Here is a 19,699-nt window from a genome sequence, read left to right on the forward strand (position 1 = left end):
CTAGAGCCCGAGAGCCACAACTCCTGAGCCCGAGTGCCAGAACTACTGAAGCCCGTGAGCCCAGAGCCCGTGCTCCCCAACAAGAGAAGCCATGGCAATGAGAAGCCCATGCACCGCAACGAAGAGTAGGCCCCATTCGCCTTAAATAGAGAAAGCCCAGGTGCAGCATTGAAGACCCAATGCAGCCAAAAGTAAATAAATTTATATTAAAAAATTTGCTTCACATTTGGACTGCAATTGTCTTGTACAATCTGTACATTTTATTGAATAATTTGCTTACTTTGAAGTCTCTGATTAACTTTTTTTAAATTAGAAGAAACATTCTTTTCTTAAAAAATATTCCTTTTCTACTTTCAAAATTCTTTCCAGAAGTTTCTGTGATTTTATGTGTGCGTGTGTGTGTGTGTGTGTGTGTGGCTGTCTTGGGTCTTTGTTGCTGCACGGGCTTTCTCTAGTTGTGGCAAGCAGGGGCTACTCTTTTGTTGTGGTGCGTGGGCTCCTCATGGTGGCTTCTCTTGTTGCGGTGCACAGGCTCTAGGAACACGGGCTTCAGTAGTTGTGGCTCCCGGGCTCTAGAGTGCAGGCTCAGTAGTTGTGGTGCACGGGCTTAGTTGCTCTGTGGCATGAGGGATCTTCCCGGACCAGGGCTCGAACCTGTGTCGCCTGCATTGGCAGGCGGATTCTTAACCACTGCACCACCTGGGAAGTCCCAGTCTGTGAGGTCTTTTTAATTGTGTTCTCAATTTCTCATGCTGCATGGATTTATCCATGATCTGAAGATCTTTCAGCTCTGGAGAAGTTTCCCTTTTTCTTTCTTTCTTTTCTTTTCTTTTTGGCCCAACAGTCTTACTTTTAATTTCAGGAAGTCTGTTCTTTTTAAAAGAGCATCTTGGGTTTATTTTTCATTTGCAATTATTTCTTGACTCACTCCTAGAATAAAACATATAAAATATTTATTTCTCCTGAATATCTCTCCTCTTTTGCCTTTTTTTCCTGTTTTATTTTAGATTTAAAGAAATAATTTTATTTATTTATTTTTGGCTGCGTTGGGTCTTCGTTGCTGTGCGTGGGCTTTCTCTAATTGTGGCGAGCAGGAGCTCCTCACTGCGGTGGCTTCTCTTGTTGCGGGTCACAGGCTCTAGGTGCGTGGGCTTCAGTAGTTGTGGCTCGCGGGCTCTAGAGTGCAGGCTCAGTAGTTGTGGCACACGGGCTTAGCTGCTCTGCGGCATGTGGGATCTTCCCAGACCAGGGCTCGAACCCACGTCCCCTGCATTGGCAGGCGGATTCTTAACCACAGCACCACCAGGGAAGCCCCAGATATTTTTTCATTCACGTTGGAGGCTTTCTTAATCTTTCACTCCCTAGCTCTCATGATATTGAAGAAGCTATCAGAAAGCAGAGGGGAAGCTCCACAGACGGGTGGGGCTGGTTTAATGGCACACTTTGCTTTAGGATTAAAAGGGTAAGAACCAGCTGTTAGGATGAACGTCCTTGAAATGCCAAAATAAGGCAGCACTTGTTCTGGAGCATAATACACCAGATTCCCTAGTCCCTCAGACTTTTTTTGGGGGGCCGTTTTATGGTTTTATTAAACAAAACGTGCACACGAGCTGTCTATTCATTTTCTTTGCTGCACAGCCTGGTGTTGGGATTGGTGACTCTGATGGCCAGCTGGGCTGCTCTCTCCACAATGGCTTTGCGGTTCTTGGAGATGTTGTGCGCAATCTCAGCACAGTAAGACTTGTTGCACATCAGCAGCACTTCAAGCTCCTTGATGTTGTGGACCAGGAACTTCCAGAAGCCACTGGGCAGCATGTGCTTTGTTTTCTTGTTGCTCCAGTAACCGATGTTGGGCATCAAGATCTGGCCCTTGAATCTCCCGTGCACCCTGTTGTCAATGCCTCTGGGTTTCCGCCAGTTCCGCTTAATTTTTTTTTTTTTTTTTTTGTGGTACGCGGGCCTCTCACTGTTGTGGCCTCTCCCATTGCAGAGCACAGGCTCCGGATGCGCAGGCTCAGCGGCCATGGCTCATGGGCCCCGCCGCTCCGTGGCATGTGGGATCTTCCCAGACAGGGGCATGAACCCATGTCCCCTGCATCGGCAGGCGGACTCTCAACCACTGCGCCACCAGGGAAGCCCCCGCTTAATTTTGACATATTGGTCTGACTGGTGCCGGATGAACTTCTTGGTCCTCTTTTTGATGATCTTGGGCTTCATCAGGGGTCTGGGGGTAGCCATGATGCCGAGTAAGAGATGGCGGCCACCTCCGTAGGCAGCGCCGGGGACCTCAGACTTTTTATAGCACATAATTCATTCTCTACTATATTTTTTGCTTACCCATGGTCAGATACTTAATGCAAGAGAAGGGAGAGCAAATTAGGAGTTTCACATACAGACCTTCAATGAACCCTGCTTTCCTGCCCCACTTGTCAGTCTACAGCTCTGATAGGGGGGCTGTGACCTCCACTCCTGCAGCTCCCTTTGCAAGTTCCTAGCTACAGCCTCTTCCACTCTGCATCTCCAGGCGATGCTCTCACCTGCTTTCACCTTGCTCAAACCTCCAATAATGGCCTCTCCCACTTGCTTCACCATTTACACTTCAGCCTTTTTTTGAACATGCTGCCGAGTTGACCTTCTTAACCAACCATCTGTGCACATGATTTTATATGTTGTAACATTCTGTGTATATACTGTTTTGAGTTTTGAAGTTTTCACTTCACTTGATATCTTTTGATTAGTCAACCTGAGCAACAAACTTTATTAGAGCATGACACAGTCCCTGAAAAATTCAGTCTACTTTTAATTCCAATAAAAATTATTTTAGAATACTTCCCATCATTAGTTTTCCTTCAATTTGTTTTCTGTTTATTTTTGCCATGCCACGCAGCAGGATCTTTGTTCCCTGACCGTTGAAAGAACCCAGACCCCGGCAGTGAAAGGACCAAGTCCTAAACATTGGACCACCAAAAAATTCCCCAATTGGTGTTTTTTTTTTTTTTTTTTTTTGCTGTACGCGGGCCTCTCACTGCTGCGGCCTCTCCCGTTGCGGAGCACAGGCTCCGGACACACAGGCTCCGCGGCCATGGCTCGCGGGCCCAGCCGCTCCGCGGCATGTGGGATCCTCCGGGACCGGGGCACGAACCCGTGTCCCCTGCATCGGCAGGCGGACTCTCAACCACTGCGCCACCAGGGAGGCCCCCAATTGGTGTTTTTAATTGCTGGTTTACACTAAACATGGCTGGCTTCAAATTTCATTTCCAAACACCAACTTCCTCATGCAATGGTTTCTTCTTAGGTTGAGTGTTTGGGGCTCTGTGTAAAGAGTATCTTTCAGTTCCCCATCATTTCCATAAATGTGGAGACAACGTCTGATTGAGTTTGGGTGGCTGTATGCACTAAAAAGATTATCTGGTGGGTAGAGCTCCATTCTGAGTTTTCTAACTTCTGCTAACAGCTCTGTTTTTCATCAGTGGTCATATTCATGACCTAAATGCAGAAGTATATAAATTTTAGTATACATACAAATCACGTGTGCTCCTTCTGGAAACTGCAGGCTCCTGGGTTTTACTGCTAGATATTCTGATGTAGTAAAATGAGGGTAAGCTTGGTAATATGCAGTTTCAGCACACACACTCCAAGCAATTCTGATGTATGTGGTCATTAGACTACACTCTGAGAATCATACCTTGGGCATCTGATGTCTAGTAAAGAAAGTCTGGCAGTGAGCTTTTCCGTATTGATTATTCATAGGGTTTCTCTCCCATGGGTCTTCTCATGTTGAGTAAGGGATGTACTATAACTGAAAGCTTTTCCACACTCATTACATTCATAGGGTTTCTCTCCAGTATGGATGCTCTGATGCCTAGTAAGTTGACACCGCTGGCTGAAGGCCTTTTCACAATGATTACATTCATAGGGTTTTTCCCCAGTGTGTGTTCTCTCGTGTTTTGTAAGGGTTGATCGATCATTGAAGGCTTTCCCACAGTCCATGCATTCATAGGGTTTTTCTCCAGTATGTGTTCTCTGATGTTCAATAAGGCGTGACCTCTGACTGAAGGCTTTAGCACACATGTTACACTGATAGGGCTTCTCTCCAATGTGTATTCTCTGATGCACAATGAGGGGAGACCTCTGGCTGAATGCTTTTCCACAATGACGACATTCATAAGGTTTCTCTCCAGTATGTGTTCGCTGATGCACAACAAGCTGAGATCGCTGCCGAAAAGCTTTCCCACAGTCATTACACTCATACGGTTTCTCTCCAGAATGAATTCTCTGATGTGAAAGAAGGTGAGAGCTCCCAGTGAAGCCTTTCCCACACTGATTACATTCAAACGGTTTCTCTCCAGTATGAGTTCTCTGATGTTCAATAAGGTGAGAGCTCCCAGTGAAGGCTTTGTCACACTGATCGCATTTATATGGCTTCTCTCCAGTGTGAATTCGCAGATGCCTAATAAGCTGAGTGCTTCGAACGAAAGATTTTCCACACTGATTACATTTATAGGGTTTCTCTCCAGTGTGAGTCCTTTTATGTGCAACAAAGTCAGAGCTTTGACTGAAGGACTTTCCACAATGAGCACACTCATAAGGTTTCTCTCCAGTATGAATTCTTTGATGAACAGTAAGGTTAGAGTTCCACCTGAAAGATTTTCCACATTCATGACATTTATATGGTTTTTCTCCAGTGTGAGTTCGTTGATGCCTAATAAGTTTGGAACTTTGGGTGAAGGATTTCCCACACTGGCTGCATTCATAGGGCTTTTCTCCAGTGTGAGTTCTTTGGTGTACAACCAGGTCATAGCTCTGGCTGAAAGACTTCCCACACCGAGTACATTCATATGGCTTTTCTCCTGTGTGTGTTCTCTTGTGTACAACAAGCTTAGAGCAACAGCTGAAAGATTTTGCACACTGATTACATGCATATGACTTCTTTCCAGTCTGAATGATGTCACAGTCAGGAAAAGATGAGGCCACATGGAAGGCACCACAGTCCTCCTCACATCTGAATGGTGCCTCTCCAGGATCACTTATTTCGGTTTGTACAAGGCATTCATCGCACTCGTACTGACCTTCTCCAAAATCCACTGGCTTGTGTTCATGCAGAGACATGCTATGGTTAATGCTGTTTCCATCGTCCGTACTGTCACTGCCATTCTCTGCTGAAAAAATTCTATTAAGAAAATGAAGGGAGGTACCACAGTTGAAAGAGTCACTACTGACAGTATAATCATAAGGTTTTTTATTTCCCGTTTCAACATTTGCAATTTTATTCCAGTAAATGCTCTGACAGAAGGCTCTAGCACTTTGATGATCTTCACAGGACTTCAGATCAGCCCAGTTTTTCTGATGATTAATGAAAACCGAGTTCTGTTTCAACCTTTTAACCTGTGAGTTGAGCTTATGGAAATGTGTTCTTGTGGGTAATGTTGGAGGCAGAAGGCTTAGACTCAGGTAACTACCCCCTTGAGCTAAAAGTCTCTCTGAGGTAAGTACTGTTTGACTCAGAGAGTCCTCCTGGTGTTTCCCTAGCTGGTCCCTCCAATGCTGCACTTCTCCTAATGACACCAACCAGGGGCCCTCCTCCTGTACACAGTGTTTCATTTCCATGTGGTGAGATGGCTCTTCCACAGCAATACCCTCTTCAGAAGCTGATTCTTTCTTTTCAAGTGTAGTCTTCCAGTCTGAAAGAAATCCAAATTGCCTGAATTACTGGAGAGGCATTAGAAGGGGAGAGTGGGATGAAGGAGACCACCAAGTATGAGAGGTATCTCTGGGTTTGTTTCTAATCCAGGGACTGTAATTTCATGCAGGGTGTGAAAGGAAGGGATGGCTCAGCAAAGAGGAAATCAGTGGTAAAATACAAAAATGCAAGCAAAGATAATGAAGAGATGACTCAGGAGGACTGGTCCCCAAAGAGGGAGCAGAGGCATAAACTAAGCAGGGAAGGGTGACGCTTAAAGGAGAAATTCACACAAAACATTTGGGTCTGAAGGTATAAAGCCCTCGATCACCACAACAGATACCTACGTTCTCTTTGCTGGGACCTGTCAACATGACACCTTATTTGGAAAAAGGATCTTTACAGGTGTGTTAAGGATTTGAGATGGGGAGATTATCTGGATGGGCCCCAAATATTATCACAAGTGTCCTTATATGAGGGAGGCAGAAGGAGATTTGATCCACACAGAGAAAGCATTCTGAACACAGAGCAAAGAGATCTGAAGGTGTTGGCCTTAAAGACTGAAGTGATGTGGGCAGAGACTAAGGAATCCCACAGCCACCAGAACCTGGAAGAGACAAGGAATGGATTCCCTACTGGAGCCTCTGGAGGGGGCATGGCCCTGCTGCACTTTGATTTGAACTCAATGATACTGATTTTGGACTTGTAGCCTCCAGAACTGTGGGAGAATCAATTTGTGTTGTTTTAAGCCACCAAGTTGGTAATCTGTAATAGCAGTCACAGGAAACAGGATCTTAACATGTACCTCAACCGTATGATCCACAATCTTAGTCTATCCACTTCCTGGTGCTGGATCTTGAAACAAGATCCCAAATACCAACACTAATTTAATATTCTTAATGCACCATTTCTACCATCACTTCAGGCAGCCCACAGAGGGAAAAAAAGGCCCTTTAACCACTCCAGAATTGATGTCACAGACTCCCCAGAAAAGTGCTGTGGTCCCTGAAGCAGGGTGCTTGGCCAGACTGGGCCACAGGTGGACTCTGCCAGCTGGCGACTTCTGAGGCTCGATTTCCTTGGCAGTAAGCTAGGAATACGAATGCTTAGCTAACAAGGGTTACTTTGAGGCGTAAACGAATCAGCACATGAGCCTCACACAGTGTCTGGCACACGGTGCACTGCTATACACGGTACTATTGATGTCATCACCCTTATTATTGTTCTAAAGGGGATTCCTCTGCCTGTTGAAGATAGTGGGCCTTTAATGAAGACTGCCACAGGCTGCCAGCTCATGATCCTCACCTGCATCCTCCAGGTTTCCCTTTTTACTTGTCACTTTGCCCACATACTGTCCTTTGCAGTCAGGTAGCCACCCACATCCAGTAATAGCAAGGACTTTGCCCAGGGTCCCATGCTTCTCTCCCTATGCCTGCCAAGGAGATAAGTATCCTCCATTTGGCAAAGTATGACCTACACTCTCGGCTATCCTTTGACTTCCAGGAGGACGTTTCCCTTCTGCCCAACAAAGACCTTCTTTCCCTCATGGGGAAGGTCCTTATCTATGCCCAACCCCTCCCACGACCAGCACTGTTCTCCTTCCCAAGACTCTGCTGTGTTCCTTTGGGGTGCTGACTTGGAATCTCTGATGATGAGAACTTTTCAAATGAAACAACAGCCCCATGAAGGGGAGTGAAAGGGTATTTGGAGGAGGAAAGGAAAGAAATCTTCGAGTGGCTAAGGTATGTCCAAGATGTGCCTGGCTGTTGGAAACTGGGCAAAGGAGGTTAAAATTCTACAGTAGCATCTGCACCAAGATCTTGAAATGAGGAAGACAGATTGTGCGGGTCAGCAAGAAAGTAACGCCTATGACAGAAGAGAAGAAAGACACTGTTGGTAAACTAGATTCAGAATGATGTCATTTGAGAACCAAGGGTAAGTAAAAGTAGGTAAGAGTTCAGAAGTAAGAAATAACAGAAGCTGCAGGCAAGAGAGTAAGAGTAAAAAGGCGCAGGAACACATGAGATAAATTAAACACCTCCAGGCTGGGGCAAGGTGGTATAAAGGACAAACATGTTGCTTATTGCTAAATGAAAGCAGCCACTCAGCAAAGAACACATACTGCATGATTACAACTATATGATATTCTGGAAAAGGTAAAACTACAGAGACAGTAAAATAATCAGTGGTTACCAGGCGTTAGGGTGGAGGGAGGGTGACTAGGTGGAGCACAGAGGATTTTTAGCGCAGTGGAACTACTCTGTACGATACTATAGTGGTGCACATATAACATTATATATTTGTCCAAACCCACAGAACGTACACCACCACAGTGAACCTAATGTAAACTGTTGATCTCTGTTGATAATAATGTATCAATATAAGCTCACCGACTGTAACAAATGTGCCTAAGAATGCAAGACATTAATAATAGGGGAACCTGTGTGGGGTGGGGTGGTCTATGGGAACTCCGTACATTCTGTAAGCATGAACCTGCTCTAAAAAATAAAGTCTATCAATGGGGACTTTCCTGGTGGTCCAGTGGCTAAGACTCCGTGCTCCCAATGCAGGGGGCTGGGGTTTGATCCCTGGTCGGGGAACTAGATCCCATGTGCCGCAACTAAGAGTTCTCATGCCGTGACTAAAGATCCCACATGCCGCAACTAAGAAGCGGCGTAGCTAAATAAATAAATAAATAAAATAAGAAAATAAAGTCTATGAATTAAAACAAAACAACAGAAGATCAGAAGCAGCCCAATTAGTCAGTATGATGAACATGTTCTAAAATAGATCGTGGTGATGGATACACATGCTGCGAATATACTAAGAGTCTTTGCATACTTTAAATGGGTGAATTGTAAGGTGTGTAAACTGTATTTTGATACAGCTCTAAAAGAAAAAAAGAAAAGGAAAAAATAATTCCAATTAGGCTGACACACAGGGTAGGAGGTGGGCCTATGGGATGAGGGGAGGTGGGAAAGCAGGTCCAGGAAGATTTAGTAGGAATCCTTCTGGAAGGCTTGGATGCACAAGTTTTTACCACACCTTGGGATCATCTTGAAGACATGGGTACGTCCAACATGGAGGAGGGCTGATCACCCAAATGGCAGAGCAAAGACCAGCCTGAAGGGGAGGGCTGAGGAGCTTCCACCCTGGGTAGAAGTCAGGATGAGAGGATGGAGGAAAAGAGGGGGCATGAGGACATGGGAATGAGATGCAGCAGCAGAGGGGTGAAGACCAGAGGAAGACGGGGACAGAAATGAACCCATGTGTGAGACATGTCCTGACGACAGCAACAAGTGTTCTCTGTGGGTGGGCTGGGCACAGAGACAGGCTGATGTGGATGAGAACATAGCTGCCTTGTTGGACACGAGGAGGCAGCAGAGAACACCTGAGCAAACTCCCCGAAAACGGCCTCCCTGCTCCTTGGACCTTAACCATTGGGCAGCTGGCCTGTTCTCACCTTGGGGAGGTCCCTGCTCCACCCTCCATGGGTCCGCCCCTTGCTCCAGTCGGGCGATCACATCCGGTTTTGAAAGCAGAAGCCCTGGTCAATGGAGGAAAAACAGAGGGCTTGGTCTCCTGCTTGGTGACAGGCCCAGCCCTCACCCCTGGGGTCAGACGTGAATGGACTAGGAGGGCCCCCACACCCTCCCAAGGAGATTTCCCACTACCTGAACCACAAGCTACAGACCTGCTCTGGAGGTGGAATAAGCGGCAATACCAGGACCCAAATCTCAAAGGGACCCACTTCCAGCACGTTTTGGCCCAGCCTGGGCACACCCTTGAGATGAGCCGCACTCTGGGTTCTGCGATGGGCAGTGCCTGCCTTACCCAGGGAGACCAGGTGACTGCAGGTCTCCAGAGTCACCTCACGGTACAGCATCCTCTGGGCCAGGTCCAGCTGTCCCCACTCCTCCCATGTGAAGGTCACAGCCACGTCCTTGAAGCTCACAGGGGGCTGAAACATCACTGGTGTTACCATGGGACCCTGCTTTCTCGACGAGGAGGGTTGGGGGACAGGACAGTACCGGGGAGGGAGAACCCCTTGCTCAGATCAGTCCCAGACTCAGGTCCATGGCGTTTTCATTTCTGCCTGGGTATCTCATCTACTGCTGGTCACACCAGTGATCCCGATTTTCTGTTTTGGGAAACAACGGGGACCCCTCTTGGAGATCCCCATCCCCAGCCTCTCTACAAAATCACAGATTGGAAGCCAGTCAAAGAGGATGCTCTAAATCAGGGGTCAGCACACAGTGGCCCATGGGACAAATCAGGGCTGCGGTGTGTTTTTAGAAGGCTAATGCCATGAGCTGAATTGTTTCCCCATGAATCCCCATGTTGAAGTCCTACCCCACAATGTGACTTATCTGGAGATAGGGCCTTTACGGAAGTAATTAATGCTAATGGAGGTCATAGGGCAGGGCTCTAATGTGATGGGACTGGTGTCCTTACAAGAGGAGGAGGAGAAACCAGAGGCCTCTCTCTCTCCCTACTATGTGGAGACATAGAGAAGGCACCATCTGAAAGCCAGAAAGAGTCCTCACCAGAAACCAACCCTGCTAGCACCCTGATTTTGAACTTCCAGCCTCCAGAACTGTGAGAAAACAAATGGCTGTTGTCCAAGCCACCCAGCGGATGGTATTGTGTTACAGCAGCCCAAGTAGACTAATAGAGCTGAGAAAGGATTTTATGTTTTTAAAGGACCACATAAAAAAAAAGAACATGAGGTAGAAGCTGTATGTGGCCTTAAGAACCTAAAATAGTTCCCACCTGGCCCTTTACAGAAAAGGCTGGTCAAGCCTATGCTCAAGGGAGGCCAGGACGTAAGGGGCCACATGCCCTGGCCTTGGGGGCCAGGCTAAGTTGGCCCCTCTGCTTCACGACTTGTTAGCTAGACACCTGGACGTGTCCCTGAACTTCTCAGCATGAGCTGCCCTGATGCGACTATGAAGACAGCCTCCTGCACCAGGGAGTCTCACAGGACATGAGTGCAACTGACCCCTGGCACCCAGGAAGCACAGGCAAGTGTATGATGCTGGGACCCTGAAGGAGGTCAGGGACCCGCCCCCACCCACCATGTGCTGCACCGTGAGCTGTCCAAGGGCGACTCTGGCTTTTTATGGGGACACTCTCAGATGCCCTCCTGAGTGGTTTCAGCGAGGATCAATGGGCCCAGAGTGCCTGCATGTTTATGGAGGCTCAGCTCTGCCTGCCCTCAAGGGCCCACTGAGCAAAAACCACAAATAAAAAGTCTGAGGCACAGACCTGGCCCAGGGAACCAGGTTTGTGAAGCTCCTGGCTTGTTCACGCAGGGAGCCTGTAGACTTCACCCCAAGGCATAGGGCAGCATTACAGAACTCTCGTGTGTGCTGGCCTGAGGAGTTGGGTGTTATCCTTGGACACATTTTACAGCCAAGGAGACTAAGGCAATGAAAGTGAAGGTCCCCAACTCACCTGAGACAGGATCTGCTGAGTATATGCCTCCATTTCCTCCTCATACCTGGAGAAGCTGTCCTGAAGAGGATAGAGGTCCTCAGAAGGCAGGGCTGGGGTTGGGGGAACAATTAGGGATTCGGCCCCACCTAAGTATCTCCACGCTCCTGAGTCCATTCCCATCCCCAAAGGAGAGGGTGGCTAATGCCAGCTGAGGACCATCCCTTGGGGAGTGAGGGGCAGGGAGGCGGGGCTCTGACCACGTGTTCTCCCTGTTCAAAGCTCTGAGGTCAGCTGAGGTGGCCGAGCCAGCTTTCCAGTTGTGGAGAGGGCCAGTCTGCCTGGGTCCGGGCCTGGGCTACCCTAGGCTCAATGTAAATGCCTTGAGGCACATGCTGGGGTGTCTGAACCATGAGCCCAAAGATACACAGCAGTCCTTCAACACTCAGATAAGGCAGGGACCAGTTTTTCTTCTTATTTCAAGATACTAAATAGAGAGAAGTGGAGGCAGGGTCAAAACAATTAATCATACAATTTAAAAATATCCCAATGAAACATCAGCTGGTTTCTAAAAATGGAGGTGGGGGATGGGGACAAGGAGGCTATGAAAATCACCAGGACAGCTAAGGGCACTCTGCGAGGCGGGTATCATCCTTCTGGAGCTGCTGGGTGCTGCCCTACTGCCCGTGGGCCACACCTATTATCCCCTGCTTTACTCACCACTGTCGTGGCTTCCCATACTCTGCCCATCTAGTATCTTGGCTGTAGTCACGTGACAGTCCCACTGAAACAGCCAGGCAAAAATCCTCCCGGATCTTGCCCCAAACCCCTATGTTTGACTCCCTCTCACCCTGCCTGTACCAAAAGCACACCCACACCATGCACACACACAGATGTTCACCACACGTAAGAAGGCCACTGGAGACTCTGTATGTATGACGCTACCTTGTTCTGACATTCCCATCCATCCACGGGCAATCTCCTACTACCCGTGTCCATTTCTACCCTCTGATTCTCTTCTTCCTAGTCTGGAGACACCCCAGGGTAAGGGCTGGGAAAACCTCCCCTCTGCAGCCAGACTGCCTGCTTTTTTTTTTGTGGTACGCGGGCCTCTCACTGTTGTGGCCTCTCCTGTTGCGGAGCACAGGCTCCGGACGCACAGGCCCCGGACGCACAGGCCCAGCGGCCATGGCTCACAGGCCCAGCCGCTCCGCGGCATATGGGATCCTCCCAGACCGGGGCACGAACCCGTATCCCCTGCATCGGCAGGTGGACTCTCAACCACTGCGCCACCAGGGAAGCCCCAGACTGCCTGCTTTCAAAGTCCTAGTTCCACCACGTGCCTCTGTAGGACTCTGAACAGGCCTCCGTAACCTCTCTGAGCCTCATCTCTAGACATCCGGGAGAAAAGCAGGCCCTGCCTTGTGGTGCTGCTGTGATGATTATGTGAGCTGCATTTACAATTGCTTAACATTGTGCTGACACACAGTAGGCGCACAGCAGATTTCATTATATTGGTTATAGTTGGACATAAAACTCCCCTTCTTTTCCTCATGCTGGACCCAGGAGGGGGCTGGTCTGGCAGGGGTCCCTCTTTCTAGTGGCCTCTCTTTCTCTTTCCTTTTCTAGTTTCCTCTTTCCCTGCCTGTGAGGGGGTGGGGTTTCAAGGGCTGCCCTAGGCTTTATGTCCAGCCTAGACCTCCCTCCCAGGTTCCCTGTCACTGCCATTCCCTCCTTCACATCCAGCCATGCCTCTAAAGACTTGATGAAATAAAATTCATATTTTACGACAAGAAAAATTTAAACATAAACTTTTTCTCTGCTTGTGTGGGTCTCTTCCCTCCCATTTAGTGTGTATCCTGTATCTTCATTAACCCTATCTCCTTAGGAGACAAACTTCCTTCTTTGTAAGGGGTCACAGTGACCCACTACTGGCTTTGTACTGCAGCTTTGGATTACATAAACTGTCAATTCATCACTTGATATATGACCCTTTGTCTCAAAAAGGTATATAACTGTGCTTTGATCTCTAGGGTGGAACAGTCCTCAGAGCTTTCTGAAAGACTATTTCCTGAGTTATAATCCTCAGGTTCACTTGCATAAAATGTTCCATTTCTCGGCTTCCCTGGTGGCACAGTGGTTAAGAATCCGCCTGCCAATGCAGGGGACACTGGTTCGAGCCCTGGTCCGGGAAGATCCCACATGCTGTGGAGCAACTAAGGCCGTGCGTGCTCCACAACTACCGAACCTGTGCTCTAGAGCCCGCGAACCACAACTACTGAGCCTGCGTGCCACAACTACTGAAGCCCATGCACCTACAGCCTGTGCTCCGCAACAAGAAAAGCCATCCCAGTGAGAAGCCCACACACCATAACAAAGAGTGGCCCCCGCTCGCGGCAACTAGAGAAAGCCTGCGCGCAGCAACAAAGACCCAGTGCAGCCAAAAATAAATAAATAAAACAAATAATTTTTTTTAAGTTCCATTTCTTTCTTAGATCAACTATGGATTAAATCTATCATTGACAAGACTCCTGGACTCAACACAGCTGAGAGTGACCACGGATTCCTCATCTCTTGCACTACGGCCTCCATCCTGGCTCCTCACTAGACATGGAAAGTCAAAGTCCTCCTCATTCTTTTTACTCCCTTGGCACTATCCCTTGCACTGCGTTAACCACCACCTGATGCTTCTACTTACTGAGGCTCTGTAATCCAAACCCCAGCCCTCACGCACAAGGGAATTTGTGTCCCTGCTCTTCACACCACTAGTCCTGCTCACCAATACAGCCCCTTCTCACACCAAGACCTTAATTTGGGGCATCACCAAACACAACCAACACAGGCCAACACCCTGGTCCGGAGTTGGCCCGATGCCATTTGCTCTGCCAGGACTGCCCCTAATTCTTTGTTCATCTGGACAACATACGCTTTCTCTTCCAGTTAAATTCAAAGTCCACGTACCAGTGGAAGAAAACGTGTCCATGTTCTGGGGCTGGGGTGGCCTCGGGGGTACAGCGGACACCCCACGCGGGTTCCCGGGCCAGGCTCACCTGCGCCCGCGGGTAATGGCGGCACTTCCGGTTGGTGGCGGAAGTGCTGGCGCAACGAACTACAAGTCCCAGAAGGCCGTGGGGTGGCGGCCGTTTTTCTCGCTTCGGTGGCAGTTTTTCCAGTTCCTGCTGCGGCCGTTGCTCTGGGCGTCGGCGGCAGCGGCAGCGTCGAGGCCTTTGGTGTCTGCGCGTCGGCGACCCAACTTTTTATCTCTTACAACAGCTCGGGTTGTGGCTGAGAATGTTGCTCCCCTTTAGCTCTGCCCCTCGGCCCCGAATTAATGGACGACTCTGATTCTCCTCATGGGCGTCTGCGACACAGGTCGAGGGCGCGACGTTCGTGTCTGAACCGTGCACGGCTTCGTGCTTTCCTCGTGGGCCTTTGCAACGGCCAGACCTGCCGTGGAAGTAAAGGGAGACCACCTGATGAGGACCACAGAAGATGTTTTTTCAGAGCCTGCTAGAGCAGGGGAGTCCACCACAGTCTTTAAGTTTGGCAAAGGCTCAAAGGCCGGCACAGGAGAGGGAAAGCTTGACAGCAACAAACAGAAATGGCCTCAGGTGTGTCCTGAGTGTGGAGTATGGAAGTTGGAGGCCGGCTAACTAGTAGTGGGTCATCCTATGTGATTGCTCAGGGGAGCTTATCTGGCTTTCTCCAGTGGGTCGTAAGTGGGACAGGGGCAAAAAATAGGGAAGCTGGCAGTTAGTGACCAAGTCCTGTTTTGGGCCTGTTGCTACAGAGGTTGTGGGTCAGAGAGTTCTGTTCTATGTGGTCTGGCCGTTGTTTGTGGGGCCAAGACCCACAGACCTGGTAACCTGCCCTGGCTCTTCAAGGAGGGCGAGACCACAGGAAACCTTCCCAGGCCTGCCTTCTGGTGGGAACCACTCTGGCTCTACTTGAACCTCAAGCATCGTTAAGCTCCTGGATTGTGCTCTTGTGTCGGGGTTGCTCCTGTGACCAGTCTTCCTTGCCTTGACTCTCATGGAGTTGACCTTCTTGGTTGCTTTACCCAAGGCCATTGCTTCTTATTTGTACACTTCATACTTGCTCGTGTGACTCCGCAATTTGTATATTCTTCCAGAATGTCTGGAACCTAGCTTCCCAAAGGAGAGTCTTGATGGAGTGGTCTCATGCCTCTTGCCCGGTGATTGAATTAGTCAAGGGCATTCTGGCCAAGGAGAAATGACAAGTCTGCTGGGGGCTTCTGGGGCAGCTTCCCTCTCCCTTAAAAATGGACATAAGACACTAGTGTGTCCCCTTATATTGCCTCTGGACAGTGTTGTCTGCATGTAATGTATAGAAAAGTACTGCCATGCCAGCACCATGAGGAAACCAGCCCAAGAGGCAAAGTCAACATGTTGAGAATGGCCGAGCAGAAAGATGGAAAGAACCAGAATAAGTAATGGGATCCTCCCGGAGTCACTGAATCAATATTGCCTATGCCCACCTTGGGACTTTTCATTATGGTAAAATAGACGACCTTGTTTGTTTTTATTACAGAAAATTACAAACATACAGGAGTAAAGAGAATAGTATGATGAAACCCCATGCTTCCTCTATGCACTACTCAGCTGCATTTACTGTCAGCATTCTGCTTTTTAAATTTAATCTATCCCTACCTGCTCTCAGCCACCGCTGGATGATTTTGAAGCAAATCCCAGACACATCATCTCATGCATAAATGCGAAGAACGTATCTCTAAAAGGTAATGATTTTTTCCAGAATAGACAAATCCATAGAGAAAGTAAATTAGTGGTTACCTAGAGCTGGAGGAGTTTTGAGGTGATGTGAGTGACTGCTAAATGGATATCTGTGTCTTTTGGGGGTGGTGAAAATGTTCTAAAATTGTAAAACTCTTGAGTATATTAAAAACCATTGAATTATACAGTTTAAGTGGGTGAATTGTACAGTTTAAGTGGGTGAATTTTATGTGAATGATGTCTCAATAAAGCTGTTAATAATCAGTACATAAAGTTACCAATATCTATCAGAAAAAAAGATAGTACACCTGAAAATAACACAACATTGAAAATCAACTATAGTCCAAATTTTTTAAAATAAATAAATAAAATGTTATAAAAAAGAAAAAAGAGCTAATGATGGCATAACTTCCTGGGATGTCTGAGCGATTAAAAAAAAAGATATCATGGGAAAAAATGAGTTTAAATATATAACTACAAAATCATTAACACACCTAAAAATATCAGCAATAATTCCTTAATGTCAAATATGCAGTGTTTAAATTACCCCAAATTGTGTCTTTTAAAAATTTTTTTGTTTATTCAAATTGAGATCTGAAAAAGGTTCACACCTTGCATTTGGTTAATGTGTGCTTAAGTCTTGTAGTTTATGGATTTCCTCCACAAATGCTTTTTCATTTCCATTTATTTGTTGAAACCAGGTAAATTTTTCCTGTAAATTTTTACTACATTTTGGATTTTGGTAATGGTATCCTTATGGTGTCATTTCTCTTTCCCTTGTTTATCCTGTAAACTGGTAGTTGGATCTAGAGGCTTAATTAGATTCAGATTTTTATGTATATTTGACGGTCTTTCATAGGTGTTGCACATTTCCTTTTGCATCATATCAGAAGGCACATGATATCTGGCATGCTTCTTTGATGTTTATTTTGATCATTCAGGTGTTGACAGCCTGATCCGTCTATTACAAAGTTCTCCAACATTTTTCATAGAATGGGTTCTAGCAGTCATTGATGATCGTTGCCTTACACCCATTATTTCATTAGGAGTTACAAAATAGTGGTTTTCTAATTATATCATTCTTTCTGTGTCTACTTGCTGGAATTCTTCCATAAGGAAAAATTTTCCCTTACCAACTTTTTTGGTTTCCCTAAGATGTACAGGAGAGAGAGGATAAATGCTTCATTCTTTCCCTTTGCTTTGAAAAAACTGAGATGTGTTAGCATCCTTCAAAGGTGGACAATGAGTGTGTTTTATATAGTTGGATTTTAAACATATTCTCTGTGTTTTAACCTATTTCAGTGAACAATTTGATGCTTCAATTAACCAAACTTTGGCCAAGATCAGCTCCTTCAGTCTGGCTCCTGTGTCCTTTTGACACGACCTCAGTAGCCTTTGATAGCTTATTTACTTTCCTGTCTGAGAAGATGTTACAGGCTCATTCTGTAAATTTCCAGTCCCAGCCTTGGAATTGACCATTTTGCTGAGGAACCCTGGTTCTTTTTAATGGGAAATGTGTTTTAGAGACCATAATCTGGGTACTATTAGTACTCATTGCTACTATGGTAGTTATTGTTAAAAACCTCTTCAGTGGACATTTAAAAATTGGGATATATATATATATATATATTTTAAAGAGAAACATTTTAGATTTATCCTGATATTTCTATATCAAATTTAGTGTGACAGGGCTTTAATTATTTATTTTATGCTTTGATCTTTTTTTTTAAGCTGAAAATCTTGGCTCCCAATTACATCAGCAGAATTACTTAGTTGCTTTGTGTTTCAAATTACCTCCAATCTTATTACAGTTCAAGAGTTATCTGCAGTTCTTTTTGTCCTTAGGATCTATCTCTACAGTGAAATTGCTGTGTTTTAAAGTTAATGGAAATAATTACTCACGTGATAAGCTTTTCACTGAACACTTTCAATTTTTAGAGATCACTTAAAACTTAATTTCTAATTATGCAAAGCACTCTCATGGTTCCAAAATGAAAACTACAAAAGCAAAATTACGCTTAGAGAAGCCTAGCCTCTTTGGCTGCTCCTCCCTCTATCCCTGCCCTCTCCCACTGGTAATCATTTATATTAATTTTGGATTATCCTTCCATTTAAAAAAGTATCTAAGCAAATACATTCTGCATGTGTATCCCACACTCTTCCTTGGGTAAAATATTCCATACCACACATAGTGCTCTGATGTACTTTGTTGCTTATACCTAGTGATTTGGTGGGCGATCACTCTCTGCCAGCTGCTAGGGCACCATTGTGTTGCAAGACCACAGTTCCTTCCACCAGCCCCCTACTGATGACATGTAAGCTGTACTGAGTATTTTACTATTACAAACAGTGCTGCAATGGATACTCCCGTGCCTATGTCATTTTGCATTTTTGGCAGTGTGTATTTGGAATAGATCTCTAGAAGTGGGATTACTGGGTCAAAGATAGATGTGTTTTTAATTTTGCCCAATTCCTGTCCTTTGAGGTTATAGCTTTTGCATCCCACTAACAATGTATGGTAGGACCTGTTCCCCACCGTCTCATCAGCTGGGTATGGCACCAAACTTTTGAATCTTTGCCAATCTGATAGGTAAAAAATGGTATTTCAATACAGTTCTAATTTGTGTTTCTCTAGTGAGTGAGAATTTCTCTAGTTATGAGCATCTTTTAATATGTTTAAGAACTATTACATTTCTTGTTCTGTGAACTGTTCATATTTTAGCCATTTTTTTTGTTGGTCTTTTACTCTAGCTTTGGAAGTTCCCTACTAGCAATATTAACCTTGCAAATTGCAATTTTCCACAGTTTGTAATCTTTTTATGTTGCTAATAGTGTTGTTGTTGTTTTCCATGCAAATAGTTATTTTTACACCATCAAATTTATATTTTCCTTTATTGCTTCGGGATTTTGATTCGTGGGTAGGAAATATTCTCAAGTTCTGCAGACATTCACCCATGTTTCTCCTAGTACTTGTATAGCTTCATATTTTACATTTAACTCTTTGATCCACTCAGAATTCATCCTAGTGTAAGGTGTGAGGAATGAGTTTCATTTTATCTTTTGCCACAGGTAGACTAAGTAGTTTAGCAAAATTGTCTACTTTTTCCTCACTGTTGGAGGTGCTCCTTTTATCATACACTAACTTTCCATATGTAATTGAGTCTATTTCTGGATTTTCTTTTCTGTTGAATATGTCTGTCTACTCATGTGCCAATACTACAACTTTAAAATTATAGATGTTTCATAATACAGTTTACTGTCTAGCAGTGCTGATTCTCCCTCATTGCCTTTGTTTTTCAGGGTGTTTCTGGTTTTTCTCTATTATTATTTAGTGCTTATAAATTGTCGAGTGTTGAAAGAGGAGCTAGTAACAATAGTAATAACAATAGTAATAGATTAAGGGCTTACTGACTACCAGCCTGGTAAAGCACACGTGTGTATTGACTCAGTTCTCCTTTTAGCAACCTTATAAGATAGATTCTATATGAACTTCCCCTTGGAACAGATAGGAAAGCTGAGGCACAGAGAGGTTAAGTAACTAACTCGAAGGGCACAGCTGGTAAGACGCAAAGCCCAGATTTGAACCGAGGACATCTTGCTGCAGAGCTTGTGTTTTTTGTTTGTTTGTTTGTTCGTCTGTTTTCAAATATCTGCCAGTTTTAGACCAGACTGACTTGGAAATCCAAGATTCCCTCAACTCCTGGTTTGGCCTAAGCCATGTCTCCTCTTCTCTGGAAGATCAATTTCCTCATTGTTACTGGGGGGGCCCTCAAAGTTGGGGTGTAAAAGCTGAGTGTTGGTGCCACTGGCAGGAACCACTCTGCCTCACATG

At 45.9% G+C, this 19,699-nt stretch overlaps 2 protein-coding genes across 2 annotated transcripts in view; both read right to left on the bottom strand.

Annotated features, from left to right (window-relative positions):
* The window catches only part of LOC132480131 (neurotrophin receptor-interacting factor homolog), a 69,573-nt gene that overhangs the window by 20,923 nt on the left and 28,951 nt on the right, over positions 1-19,699 (bottom strand). The window contains exon 10 of the mRNA XM_060084036.1: positions 3,774-4,878. Within this exon, the coding sequence (XP_059940019.1) occupies positions 3,774-4,878 (1,105 nt within the window). The remainder of the gene's footprint in view (positions 1-3,773; positions 4,879-19,699) is intronic.
* Positions 1,589-2,238, bottom strand: LOC132480154 (large ribosomal subunit protein eL32-like). The gene is made up of 2 exons (XM_060084092.1): positions 2,153-2,238; positions 1,589-1,933 (listed from the first exon to the last, which is right to left on the bottom strand). Exons 1-2 carry the CDS (start codon positions 2,236-2,238, stop codon positions 1,615-1,617), a joined length of 405 nt encoding a protein of 134 aa, XP_059940075.1. The 3' UTR covers positions 1,589-1,614.

Source organism: Mesoplodon densirostris, chromosome 19 (assembly GCF_025265405.1).
Source record: "Mesoplodon densirostris isolate mMesDen1 chromosome 19, mMesDen1 primary haplotype, whole genome shotgun sequence".
In the NCBI taxonomy this organism is placed as follows: domain Eukaryota; kingdom Metazoa; phylum Chordata; class Mammalia; order Artiodactyla; family Ziphiidae; genus Mesoplodon; species Mesoplodon densirostris.

Excerpts from the sequence above, each read along its gene's own strand:
- LOC132480154 (XM_060084092.1), bottom strand. The coding sequence starts at position 2,238 with ATGGCTACCCCCAGACCCCTGATGAAGCCCAAGATCATCAAAAAGAGG. Across the intron at positions 1,934-2,152 it reads CACCAGTCAGACCAATATGT|AAAAATTAAGCGGAACTGGC; the intron begins CAAAATTAAGCG and ends AAAAAAAAAAAA.